General features: G+C 33.8%; 1 protein-coding gene across 1 annotated transcript; it reads left to right on the forward strand.

Annotated features, from left to right (window-relative positions):
- Positions 1-477: 477 nt before the first annotated feature.
- LOC145321984 (uncharacterized) lies at positions 478-13,566 on the forward strand. Its single transcript, XM_080163705.1, has 7 exons — positions 478-509; positions 1,013-1,116; positions 2,690-2,749; positions 3,706-3,786; positions 5,463-5,522; positions 12,309-12,380; positions 13,330-13,566. The coding sequence occupies exons 2-7, from the start codon at positions 1,051-1,053 to the stop codon at positions 13,411-13,413; spliced, it is 423 nt and encodes a 140-aa protein (XP_080019831.1). The 5' UTR covers positions 478-509; positions 1,013-1,050; the 3' UTR covers positions 13,414-13,566.
- Positions 13,567-14,210: the final 644 nt, after the last annotated feature.

Raw genomic sequence — 14,210 nt, forward strand, 5'->3', positions numbered from 1 at the left:
TCGTTAACCGCCTGTAAGCCTGTAAAAAACAGCTGGAAGTCTAAACCTGGACCAAATATGACAATTCCTCTGTAAAAACTGGTTAATAATTGACGCGCTGCTGCCGAGCCTTGAGCAAAACTCAAGAAAGATTATTAGATACAATAGAAAAATATAGACAGAGTTATATTAGATTAATAATAGTTATTTCTCGCATCGTATTGTAAACGGCTTTCCGCGGATATAAAATGTACAATTATAAGATTAAAACCAGTTTTTTTTAGACCCAAGATGCAGTAGGCAAGGGCTAAAAAAAACAGATTTTATATTAAGATTGTACATTTTTATATTTGTAGAAAACTGGATATAATAAGATGCTAGACATAATTTTTTTGTATTTATGAGAACCGGTTCTAATCCACCAGGTATTAATCGGTTTCAAATGAATACGAGAAGAATAGATATTTTTTTCTTCCAAGCTTTTTATTTTTAATTAAGGTCTTGGGCTAAGTTTGGATCTACAATAACAGGTATATTTATAAATTTTGGCAGTGAAGTAAAGGACTTATTATATTTAAATTAATTTAATTTCTCAGCTGGTATTGAAGATATACAGCTGAACTTTTCTATGCGTAGATTCCTAAGGGCATTAAGCACCCAGTCATAATAATACAAGCTGATAAAATTTTGTGTAAATAGATATCTACTCTTTAACTCACTTTGTCCTTCAGTCTATCTGTAATGATTCAGGCCTAGCTATTTTAATTTTCCTTTAGAACTGTTTGACAGAATTACATTCCCTTTTCCTTGGTAATGATTAAAAGAAACACAAATTTGTAAAAGGAAAATTAGTTTTCTCGGCTACTTTTTAAGATAAAAGTCTGTTTTTCTTGTGAAAACTTTGAAGGATTTTTCAATGAATAATTGTAATCCTAAACAGGGGTAATAATAATCATCATTGGGGAAATAAATTAATCTATTGTTTGCCTGTCTTATCCCTCAATATACTTTTTAAATAATATGAATAATGTAGGGCCTGGAAGTAAGGTACAAGAAGTCCAGATACCCCTGATGAATAAAAAAGAGTTTGCGGAAAAAGTTCTCGGGAGAAAAAGTGGTGATTTATCTTCTAGAAAGGTAAACAGATATATAGATGGATGGATAAATAGATAGATGAATAGATAGATGGACAGATAGATGGAAAGAAAGATTACTAATGCGATGAACAGATTGATGGACAGACAGACGCAAAGATTCTTTACAAAAAATAGCTCGTTGTTATATTTTTTATAACAAATGTTAGTACCAGTCTGTTTGATGCTGACAAAACTGGAATTAATCTTAATTTTTCATTTAATTATCTACGAAAAGTTGTACATACCTAACACGATATTAAAATAATATTTGCTAACAGTATACTCTACCGTCCCTAATACACTTCAGTGTGTTTAGAGGTGCTGCTGTTGGTTTCATAATACTTAGATATTATATTCTAACATTCCCTTGTCAAGATATGCTACGCTTCTAGCAATTCTGTAAAAAAAACGTACTGCCAGACTCAGGGAAACAGGGAAAGAAAAAATGGTGAAAAAGTTTGGACACTGCTAGCTAGTTTGTACAGCATTAAAGAGGGTCCCCAAGTTTTAAAGCCAACGAATAAGAGTAAATATTTACAAACTTTGGGGACCAGTGTCCCCTACATCCCTGAAATAAATGCTTTTAGTCTAAATAAAATCATTGATATTCGATTTTTCAATAATTGATTCCTAGCTTAAGATCGGAAACAAGGATGGATACGTGTGCTATTGCAGCTAAGCTTTTAAGCATATAAAATTAGTCCTTTGGAGAATCAGAAGCCTATTGTAAATTTCTTAATTACATAGCATACCAGTTAGGCGAACAAAGTTAATTTTAAAGTAGGTTTGATTTTGAGCATCACTAGAACACAGAAATAATTCAAAAATATTATTTGGGGGGCCGATTTAAAGGTCGTCTTTACTACAAAGCATTGCCTATCAAAAGTCAGCTGAAATTGCCATATATGTTTCAGACTAATTTTGTTGTTAGTTAAATCTAAATAGAACAACTTCAAATATCAGTTAAAAAATTCTAATTTCCACGAAATACAGAGAGATAAAGTTAATTGTAAAGTATCTTATAACAACAATAATAGATATGTTCAAGGTTAAATTAAGAAACAAGATTATATAAATGTCCATAAGTAGCACAACAATAAAGCTAACGACACTGCTCTGTGAATGGGTCAATGCAATGGTACGACACTCGGACATGTAATGTTTATACTAATAATAAATCAATTTAAGGTTATATAAAAATGTTTAATAATATTAAGTCAGAACAAAAAAGGGATTTGGTTTTCTTATTTATATATATTTTATTTGTTTTAAAAGAGTGTCCCCCAAGAAATAGCCTGAAACCATTCCAGGACCGCTCGGTGTTTACTCTGAAAAAAACTGAGCTTATCTGTTCAGCAGTTACCAAGATTTTGAGCTAGAGGTGGAGAGATAGAAAGATGGACAAACAAAAATATTTCTAATTAGTATTATAGGTTTCTATCAACAAGCCTTTAACAGTGTTTAGTTTATATTGTAGTTTTATATATTAATGTCAGAAAATTGTTAGATGTCTTACAGTTTTTTTTCTGATTTAAATTTTCTTTTAATAATAATATGTTTATTTTTCCTTTCAGAGCAAAGTTTTTAGCCATCAACGGAAAAAGAAAGAAAAGAAGAAAGATACAGCGAATCAGGTATTATGTATTCTTATATAGAAGTAATAGGATGTCTGTGTGTAGCAAACATATCCCTTTTACAGTGAAGATTCCTGTAGGTCCAGTGGGAGACAGATCACCATTATGAATAGTTACTCCATGACAGTGGCGTGCGAAGCACTTTGTCTAGGAGGGAGGGGGGGGGTATTTTTAAGATTTTGTAAAATTTTGCCCGGGCGGAAGGCATTTTATTTATATATCCTAATTTAAATAAGGGCGTTTAAAGGGGTGGGATTATTTGATTTTGGGCCTATTTCCTTCTTCTCTATCCCTTCCCCCATCCCTATTTCCCATTTTTATCCCCCATCTCTTCTCCCCCATCCCTTCTCCCCACACTGCAGTGACCGTTTTGGTCGCTAGGGGGGGGGGGCGATTGCCCCAAATGCCCCCTTCGGTTCGCACGCCACTGCTCCAGGATAAGTTACCCAACTCCCTATTCTTGTGTAAACGGTATCTATGATGATTATATTCATAAATGTAAAGATATATCTAGCTTCGGCTTCGTCCCTAGCCTCCAGGGGCTTTGCCCCAAGAGATAATTAAAAAAAAAATAAAGTACCACTGGTGCTGCTCATAGTCTAATGTGTTCCAAAGAAAATTATTTTTTTTTTAGGGGGGGGGGGGATTTTCATTTTTGGGGGCGTCGGAGGTGTCCCCCCCCCCTAAGAAAATAGCTTAAAACCACCACAGGACCAAAAGGTATATACCCTGAAGAGTAGAATCCAATCGGTTCACTGGTTACCGAGATCTTAAGGGACAGACGGACGGACGGACGGATGGACTGACAGGAAGACATCGTTCTACTTTGTATTATAGATAGTACAATGAAAACCAAATTAGTCAGGTTTATATTTAGCAAAGGCTTTGAAAATAATTAAGGGGAGGTATACCAAAGTAGAAATTAATAAACTATATCAATCTTAATTTTATTACAGGAGGGTGAAGTTGAGACGCCTAACCCCCGGCAAAGACGTATGTATTATGGAGCATGGTTTCTAGCCCCATCTAAATGGCAGGTATATACAGACAGATACAGTTATAGAGCAGCTAAGTTATCAACGTACACTAGAGTTAAGAGAAATAGACTTATGAACTATGGAGCATGGTTTCTAGCTCCATCTAAATGGCAGGTATACACAGACAGATACAGTTATAGAGCAGCTAAGTTATCAACGTACACTAGAGTTAATAGAAATAGACTTATGTACTATGGAGCAAGGTTTATAGCCCCCTCTAAATGGCAGGTATATATAGACTGATACAGTTAAAGAGCAGCTAAGTTATCAACGTACAATAGAGTTAAGAGAAATAGACTTTTGTACTATGGAGCAAGGTTTCTAGTCCCCTCTAAATGGCAGGTATATATAGACTGATACAGTTATAGAGCAGCTAAGTTATCAACGTACAATAGAGTTAAGAGAAGTAGACTTATGAACTATGGAGCATGGTTTCTAGCTCCATCTAAATGGCAGGTATACACAGACAGATACAGTTATAGAGCAGCTAAGTTATCAACGTACACTAGAGTTAATAGAAATAGACTTATGTACTATGGAGCAAGGTTTATAGCCCCCTCTAAATGGCAGGTATATATAGACTGATACAGTTAAAGAGCAGCTAAGTTATCAACGTACAATAGAGTTAAGAGAAATAGACTTTTGTACTATGGAGCAAGGTTTCTAGTCCCCTCTAAATGGCAGGTATATATAGACTGATACAGTTAAAGAGCAGCTAAGTTATCAACGTACAATAGAGTTAAGAGAAATAGACTTTTGTACTATGGAGCAAGGTTTCTAGTCCCCTCTAAATGGCAGGTATATACAGACAGATACAGTTATAGAGCAGCTAAGTTATCAACGTACACTAGAGTTAAGAGAAATAGACTTATGAACTATGGAGCATGGTTTCTAGCTCCATCTAAATGGCAGGTATACACAGACAGATACAGTTATAGAGCAGCTAAGTTATCAACGTACACTAGAGTTAATAGAAATAGACTTATGTACTATGGAGCAAGGTTTATAGCCCCCTCTAAATGGCAGGTATATATAGACTGATACAGTTAAAGAGCAGCTAAGTTATCAACGTACAATAGAGTTAAGAGAAATAGACTTTTGTACTATGGAGCAAGGTTTCTAGTCCCCTCTAAATGGCAGGTATATATAGACTGATACAGTTATAGAGCAGCTAAGTTATCAACGTACAATAGAGTTAACAGAAATAGACTTATGTACTATGGAGCATGGTTTCTAGCCCCATCTAAATGGCAGGTATACACAGACAGAAACAGTTATAGAGCAGCTAAGTTATCAACATACAATAGAGTTAAGAGAAATAGACTTATGTACTTTGGAGCATGGTTTTTAGCCTAATCTAAATGGCAGGTATACAGAAAGAAAAATTTATAGAGAAGCTAAATTTTTTACCAATAATTGAGTTAAGTTACAAAAGTATTGCATTGAATAAAGAAAAGTACATTTAAATAAATGATTTTAGATGATGAGTTTGTTCTTTTAAACTTTTACCTTAAATCAGTAGCAGGGCAATGGTTGATAAATTAACATAATTATGTAAATAACCATAAACCTTATGTATACCATTTTGGAAAAGTTTGGTTACTCTTAGTTCTCATTAGCCAATTATTATTCAACTAAGAAAGAGAAATCAAGTGTATAAGAATAATTTATTTCAGGATAGGTATGAACGCCAAGTAGCCACCTGTGGAGGAACTAGGATTAAAGATAAAACAAAGGTAAAATTTATCAGCATATCGAAGAAGTATTTAATTAAAATACAAGAAAAGCCAATTAGACGGACGGATAAAATGTGTTCATAAGTCATAGAAATCGTATTGAGAATCTTGTTACTTATATATCTTTGTTAGCATCTGAGTAAATTAATTTTCTATTGTAGAATTTCAATCTTTGAAAAAAAATCTGACGAACCAAAAAAGTTTCACATAAAATCATAATGCCAAAAACAGAAGGACAACGTAAAATATTGAGTAGGTTTTATGAGTCATGAGAACATTAACAAAAAAATAGAGATCTCTCATTAATAGCTGCCGGAAATACTTTTTTAACTTTTGTCAAACGTTAAAAATTGTAAAAGAAGCTTTGCCACTAAAACTTTATTCTTAGAAACATCCTTTTTGCAATATGCTAATGAATTTAAACAAAAGTTTTCTTTTAAAGTTTTTCCTTTCTGAATAATTTAAAACAAAAAGCATCAAGAATTTGGATAAAATAACATTTTACAAAGAGTACTTAGTGTACGCTCAATTCATTTAAAGATATCTTCAACAGCTAGAACGCTGGGCTTTAGTCACATATATCCAGGGTGTCTCAACCATGACACTTTGGTTGAGCTTGACTTCCGAATTAGCGGGAAGTTCACGAGATCAGTTGGCGAACATACAAACCCCCAATACCAGGAACCATCAAGTTTCAACAGCAGGTTTGAATATAGATTTATTGATGAAATTATTTCAAAGACCTGAAATTACAATATCAATTAGTTCATAATTCCAGTTATTTATAACCACGTAATCTTATTTGCTTTTTAAAAATCATTTTTCTCTACGGTAAAAAATCTTTGGAAACTTTGGCTTTAAAGGAAAATTATTTGGTTTAATAAATCATTGTTAAATGCAACAATAAGGCACATAAAAATTACCAAAACATATATTAATCATAATTAAGTTTCATGCTTAGCTGGCTAAAGCCTTTTTAAAACTACATATAATCGTCCTATACACCATTCTTCCCAATAAAATTAACAAATTCTACCTGAAGCTCTTATGGTTTCAAATCCCTGGTATACTAGGGTCGTTCACACACTATGAGACCAATGATAGGCCCAATTTTGTTCTCCGAAATCTTCACACCCTCATGTCTCATTCAAAAGTGAAAAACGTGGGCGCATATAAACAATCCATGCTGCGTCACTTTATGAAGGGAAAGTCAAAAAAGACGACATTTGCGCTTAGTTTTAGAATTAATGATAAGGAATTAATTTCGTACTTGATAAACACAAAGCTTCCTCGAAAAGAGGTTAAGACACACCCCCCGTTTGAAAGTCAAATTAACTTCCTTAACGAGATTCAAGGTTTTTTTTGCGCTGAGCACTAGCAACATTTCTCACTAAACTCAACTCACCATAATCACAAGAGAATGGCCACATCCCGAAAACGTGACAATTTTGCTCCTAACTAAATGAAACCCCGTGAAATGCATACACAATATTATACTCCTCACTAGGACTCATAATACCTCACATTTTAGGATAGAAGGATGGGGATTGGTTTGTACCATACAACATTCCATGCACATGACAATCACAAGATCACATACACAAATCCTAAAATGGATAATCCTATTAATCATGATGTTGTAAATATAACAACTTATACTAAATAATAATCATTTCATAATCAATAGGTAATAAATCATTATTAATAAATCAATAAGTACCTACGAAATCAGGTCGAAATGTAAACAATAATGGTAAAATAAAACGAAATAAATCTTAGACAAGAAAATTAAGATTTATAGGTACTTAAAACTAAATTTGTTAAGCATCAAAAAGAGTAGTAAGAAAAAATGTTTCAAAATCCTTGGGCAGAAAGTTTTTCAAACTTAATGAATAAGAACTGTAATATCTTAATCAACAATAAAACTTTTTAATACTTAAAGAATAGCAAAATAATAATATCTTCGTTATAATTTTCATTGAAATTATGAAAAATACCAATTTTTCTTTGTAAAAAAATATGAGACTTTAAATATGAATTTTCAATCATTCCTTGATCTGAATAAAAAATGTTTACTTGATTGAAATTCATATATAATTTTAAAAAATCTGCTAAAAAAAATACTTGATTTTTTCTTAGAATAAATATCGAATCACGCAACCTCGACACATTTATTCCTTTTTGTTAAACTTTTCAGGTAAGTTTTATAATGAATTGTACTTTTGAAAAGAAATTAAACTCAATAAAATTAAATTTGAGCATATGAAATAGAATAAAATTTTATCGCATTTCATTTGATTCTTATTTTAGGCATAAAAATAGGCATATGAAAATGTAGCTTTTTACTAAAAAAATGTTCTTAGTTTTCATAAAATAAGAATCAATTATTAATCATAATTTTTTTATAACCGCTTTTATTTTAACATCTGCGATAAAAATGAAGGAAAGGTTAATTTAAAATATGCATAGTTTATCTTAAATTAATTCTGTGATATTCATATAAATAATAATCAATATTTTAATAATATCATACATCGTGTTCATTATTATAAATGCTTATCTCATAGAAAATAGAGTTTACATTTTTAAACATGAACGAAAATATATGTACCTAGGAAATAATTGCTATAAAATACTTTCTCAAGGTTTAAAATTGTCCGAAGTCGCTAGGTACATATATTACTACGAATCTCTGCTCTCGGAATGAAGAAAAATCTTTACGCGTGGATTATTAGGAATCCTTGCCTCCGGAGTGAAAGAAAAAACTTTATTTGCTTACAAATTAAAACAAATATCTTGATTTTTTGCGATAATCTTTTTAAAATAATAATAAGAAATATTTTAAACATTATCATAATAATTTTACATGTTGTGTTCTTTACTTCAATGCATTATCTCATACGAGAATCTGAGAAATAACATTTTTTAAGCAAACGTGAACCATGAAAAAAAATACCTCGAAAAATAATTCTTAAAAAAATCTATTTTTCTCAATCTAAAAAATCTGCAAAAATCATTTGGTAGTTGATACACACAAACTTTTGCTTTTCAAAATCATACTTAAAGAAACAAAATCTTTTAAAATCTGCTTTAAAAGTCTAAACAATTTTGTAGAATTTTTGTGCTTAAATATGAACAATAAAATTAGTGAATAATGAATACTTATTCTTTGCAGAACCTTTTTAGGTTCCCTTTACAAGCTTAATATATAACTTGTAATATTTTTTCTTTAAAGATCATTTTCACATAAATAGTTTATGTTGTAGATTAGATATGTGTGGTTTGAAATTTTTCAATGACTTTCTGGCGGCAACACCCGCCATATTTCCATCCGCCATTTGCAGGCCTCTTACCCTGTGTCGGGCGGCAAGGTTGGCAGCAGCCAAGTCGATTCTTGATTCATGACAGCACCAGGGCAAGTAATAAAAGTGTGACTGTCATAAAACTTAGAATCATCTACCGGCTTTTGTCCGGCCGGAACCGAAACTCCCGTCGGCTCTTGTCCGGCCAGAACCGAATTTCTTATTGGCTCTTGCCCAGCTGGAACCGAAACTCCCGTCGGCTCTTGTCCAGCTGGAACCAAAACTCTGATCGGCTCTTGTCCAGCCGGAACCGAAACTCCCGTCGGCTCTTGTCCGGCTGGAACCGAATCATTCAGCGGCTCAATACCCGCCGTAACAATATTCTCAACGGCTACAGTATCGTTACCAATATCATCAGGAATAACTGCAGCACAACTAACATCATTATCAATAGCAGCTACGGCAGACCCAACCGGCTCATTATCAACAGCTACGGCAGTACCAACCGGCTCATTATCAACAGCTACGGCAGTACCAACCGGCTCATTATCAACAGCTACGGCAGTACCAACCGGCTCATTATCAACAGCTACGGCAGTACCAACCGGCTCATTCTCAACAGCTACGGCAGTACCAACCGGTTCATTATTAACAGCTACGGCAGTACCAACCGGCTCATTATCAACAGCTACGGCAGTACCAACCGGTTCATTATCAACAGCTACGGCAGTACCAACCGGTTCATTATCAACAGCTATGGCAGTACCAACCGGCTCATTATCAACAGCTACGGCAGTACCAACCGGCTCATTATCAACAGCTACGGCAGTACCAACCGGCTCATTATCAACAGCTACGGCAGTACCAACCGGCTCATTATCAACAGCTACGGCAGTACCAACCGGCTCATTCTCAACAGCTACGGCAGTACCAACCGGTTCATTATTAACAGCTACGGCAGTACCAACCGGCTCATTATCAACAGCTACGGCAGTACCAACCGGTTCATTATCAACAAAGAAGGTACAGGGGCTGGGTGCAGAACTTGACTTGTAGACTGTATTCACACCAGCACTAGCCTCATGGAGCAACCTACGACTATAATAACTGTCGCAATTATTGGTGCCACAGACACCAAGCTTATCCGAGTTAGATGAACGACGTTCCATCTCTCTAAGCCTTCGGTATATATCACGTACTTCTTGGCGCAACTCCATGGAAATTTTAAGCACTCCCATGTCCATCCTCACCTTCTCAACGACGTCGAGGTTCCTGGCGACAGTGCTCGACCTCGCGTCGTCTGAATCATTGTCAAGCCAGTGCAGAATTTTCGTACACTGCTCCAACGACGCATAAACTTTAACTGCAACAGATTTCTGTTCACTAGCTTCATACAAATCACGCTTGAACTTGCGCATCTCACTAGTCTCCACGGCAGATTTTAGACTTTTTATTAGGTCAGATTGGTCCTTGACCTCACTAAAAATGTCACGAATTGATTTTAAATTCACATTTTCACATGAACTCAAACTTTGGCAGGCTTTTAGATTTTCATAAAACACTTTTATCTGTTCGTCAAACACCTCTAGCCTTTCATTGCCAATAGCGATAGCTCGCTCAATTTTCTGCTTTTTAGTGAGCACCATATTGATTCACTAGGTAATTATTTCACAGAAAAATTGTCAATGTTTTTTGCAACAATACACTATATGCTATTGATTTATTGAAGAATGCTAACGCCTATTCTTCAGATTCTTTGAAGAATGCTAATGCCTATTCTTCAGAACCATCTGAAGTTGCTTGTGCAGCTCCTTCAACCATCAGGTTATTTGAAATTTGCTAATGCCTAAACTTCAACCTTCACTTCTTTGAAATTGCTTGTGCAGCTCCTTCTTCAGAACGATTTGAATTTGCTTGTGCAGCTCCTTCAACTACAGTATTTTGAAATTCGCTTGTGCAGCTCCTTCAAACTCCAATCATTTGAAATTGCTTGTGCAGCTCTTTCTTTTTTGCATCAATAATCTAGATGCTATTGATCTCTTGATGAATGCTAACGCCTATTCATCAGATACTTTGAAATTGCTTGTGCAGCGCCTTCAACCATCATTCATTTGAAATTCGCTTGTGCAGCTCCATCAAACTTTAAGACTTTGAAATTGTCTCAACCATGACACTTTGGTTGAGCTTGACTTCCGAATTAGCGGGAAGTTCACGAGATCAGTTGGCGAACATACAAACCCCCAATACCAGGAACCATCAAGTTTCAACAGCAGGTTTGAATATAGATTTATTGATGAAATTATTTCAAAGACCTGAAATTACAATATCAATTAGTTCATAATTCCAGTTATTTATAACCACGTAATCTTATTTGCTTTTTAAAAATCATTTTTCTCTACGGTAAAAAATCTTTGGAAACTTTGGCTTTAAAGGAAAATTATTTGGTTTAATAAATCATTGTTAAATGCAACAATAAGGCACATAAAAATTACCAAAACATATATTAATCATAATTAAGTTTCATGCTTAGCTGGCTAAAGCCTTTTTAAAACTACATATAATCGTCCTATACACCATTCTTCCCAATAAAATTAACAAATTCTACCTGAAGCTCTTATGGTTTCAAATCCCTGGTATACTAGGGTCGTTCACACACTATGAGACCAATGATAGGCCCAATTTTGTTCTCCGAAATCTTCACACCCTCATGTCTCATTCAAAAGTGAAAAACGTGGGCGCATATAAACAATCCATGCTGCGTCACTTTATGAAGGGAAAGTCAAAAAAGACGACATTTGCGCTTAGTTTTAGAATTAATGATAAGGAATTAATTTCGTACTTGATAAACACAAAGCTTCCTCGAAAAGAGGTTAAGACACAGGGATCTAAAGGGATAAGAAAATGGCTGATAAATTTGTGTACATCCTAAAATTACTCCATTAGTAGATTATAGTTAGTGGTTCGTGAATTTAATGAACCAACCATTCAAAATTCATTTAAAGTCCCAAAAGTTAAAAGCTAACGCATATTAAGCGTTATTACAAGATTTTAGGGACTAGTGTAATAAACAGTCCAATGTTCCCTCTCTCTCTACATATATCACATATGGATAAGTGTATATATGATCTTTTCTAAAAAGATTTTCCTTTAAAAATAAAACTCCATGGTGCTGTTCCTTTTTAAAAAAAGTTTTTAATAGTTATTTCTTTCATCGTATTATAAACAGCTTTCCGCGGATATAGAATGAACAATTATAAGATTAAAACCAGTTTTTTAGTCCCGAGGTGCCGAAGGCACTGGCTAAAAAACTGGTTTTAATCTTTTGATTGTACATTTTTATATTCGTAGAAAGCTGGATCTAATACGATGCTAGACATAGTTTTTTCGTATGGATGACAACCGGTTCCTATTCACCGGATTCGAATGAATACGAGAAAATATTTTTAATGATACTTGTATTCTATTTTTATATTATTTTGTGAAGGTGGGATTGAAAGCCAAGCTGCCCGGTGCTGTAGATATGATGGGGTCTAATCAGCCTGTAAAGGAACTACAGGTATCCAGGGTTAGGTTAGATAGAGTACATTATGTTTAGAGCCCTGAGGGATAGATAAACGTTATTATGATGGGGTCTAATCAGCCTGTTAGGGAGTTACAGGTATCCAGGGTTAGGTTAGATAGAGTACAGTATGTTCAGAGCCCTGAGGAAAGATAAACTTTAGTTATGATGGGGTCTAATCAGCCTGTAGGGAACTTCAGATATCAAGGGTTAGGTTAGATAGAGTACATTATTTTAAGAGCCCTGAGGGATAGATAAACTTTAGATATTATTTAGTTATTACTTTACAAACTGAAGCTTGAAAAAGTACTAAGGTTAGGTTAGGTAAATTCTAGTTTAGGGTTTAAATCACCTTGTGAAGCAACTATATGTAGCCAGGGGTAAGTAACGTAATGTACATTAGGTAGAATCTTTGCAAATATCTTATACTAACAGACGGACAGACCATACTGTTAAACACATAGTGCAGCTCTGCTTTTTTAACTAAACATCTTAAAAGTAAGACAGGTAAATTTAAAGTTTAGTTGATGAGTTTAAACTCTTCATTTCATATTCAAGATAAAATGTTAAATAGACAGATAGTTGTGTAAAAAGATAGATATGTACATAGATAAGAAGATAGCTAAATGAAGAGATAAATAGATAGATAGACAGACAATCAGATAGTCAGATGGATGGAAAGATAAATAGATTGGTGGATAGATTTGTGGATGAAATATAGATAGATGAATAAATAATTAGATAGAAAGACAGACAAACAGATAGATAGATAGATGGAAATATAGATATTTAGATAGATGGAAAGATAGATAGAAAGACAGACATACATCTATAAATGGATGGAAAGATAAATAGATAGTCAGATGGATAGAAGTTAGATAGACAGACATACAGATATATAGTTAGATAGACAACCAAATAAATTAATGTTTTTTTTCTATCCTAGGCTACAGTAGCTTTTGGTGATTACTTGAAAGATAAGGGAATTAAACAAGCCAAGTTTGTTCAACATATCCTAAACTCAAAATAACCTATCAACGTACTGGGTTTAAATTTACAGTATATGTGGTATATAAATATTAATTGAATAATATGTTTTTTGCTCATGAATTTTTTGTAATCGATAATGTATCAAAATTACTTTTCTCTACGGAATTTTATTAATAAATATGATAAGAGTGTATATATTTTTTCTGAATAAAATATTATATTAAAGAAAAAAACAAAGATGACAATATTCATGAGAGTGAAGCTCATTTAAATAAAGGGTGCTCGAAAAGTGACAATATGTCTTATTTCAATAGATGCTTTGCTTATAACATTGTTTCTAATGGACCTAGGAATCAACATACGTAAAACTAAGTTTGTCAGATCATATACTAAAATGTTATCATAAAATTTATAAATTAATTAATTAACTATGAATTACTGTTATCATACAGTCATGTTAATATGATTTATAAATTGTACATAACTGCTAGAAGAAGCACCAAGCCAATATCGTATCGAACGAACAATTCGTGCATAGATTAGCGACCAGAGCTATCCGTTATGATCGAACGAACAGGTCGACCTGTTTGAAAGAGTAAAAAGGTACCAAGAAACATTTGGCAAATTAGATAATTAGATAACAAAGTTTAAAGTGCTTAAACTAAAAATTAAAATGCCCAAAGGTAGCGAAACGACCCTGGATAACTAAGAGGAGCCAAATGTCTCCTTTTCTGTCCAAACACCCGGGGTATTTGGGTATGTAATACTCATCAGACAACAAACTTTTTCATTGCACGACCTTCGTCTGAGAACTCCTAACTTTGCATGGTAGTGAGT

The sequence above is a fragment of the Acartia tonsa genome, chromosome 6 (assembly GCF_053477335.1).
Source record: "Acartia tonsa isolate MP-2025a chromosome 6, ASM5347733v1, whole genome shotgun sequence".
Lineage (NCBI taxonomy): Eukaryota > Metazoa > Arthropoda > Copepoda > Calanoida > Acartiidae > Acartia > Acartia tonsa.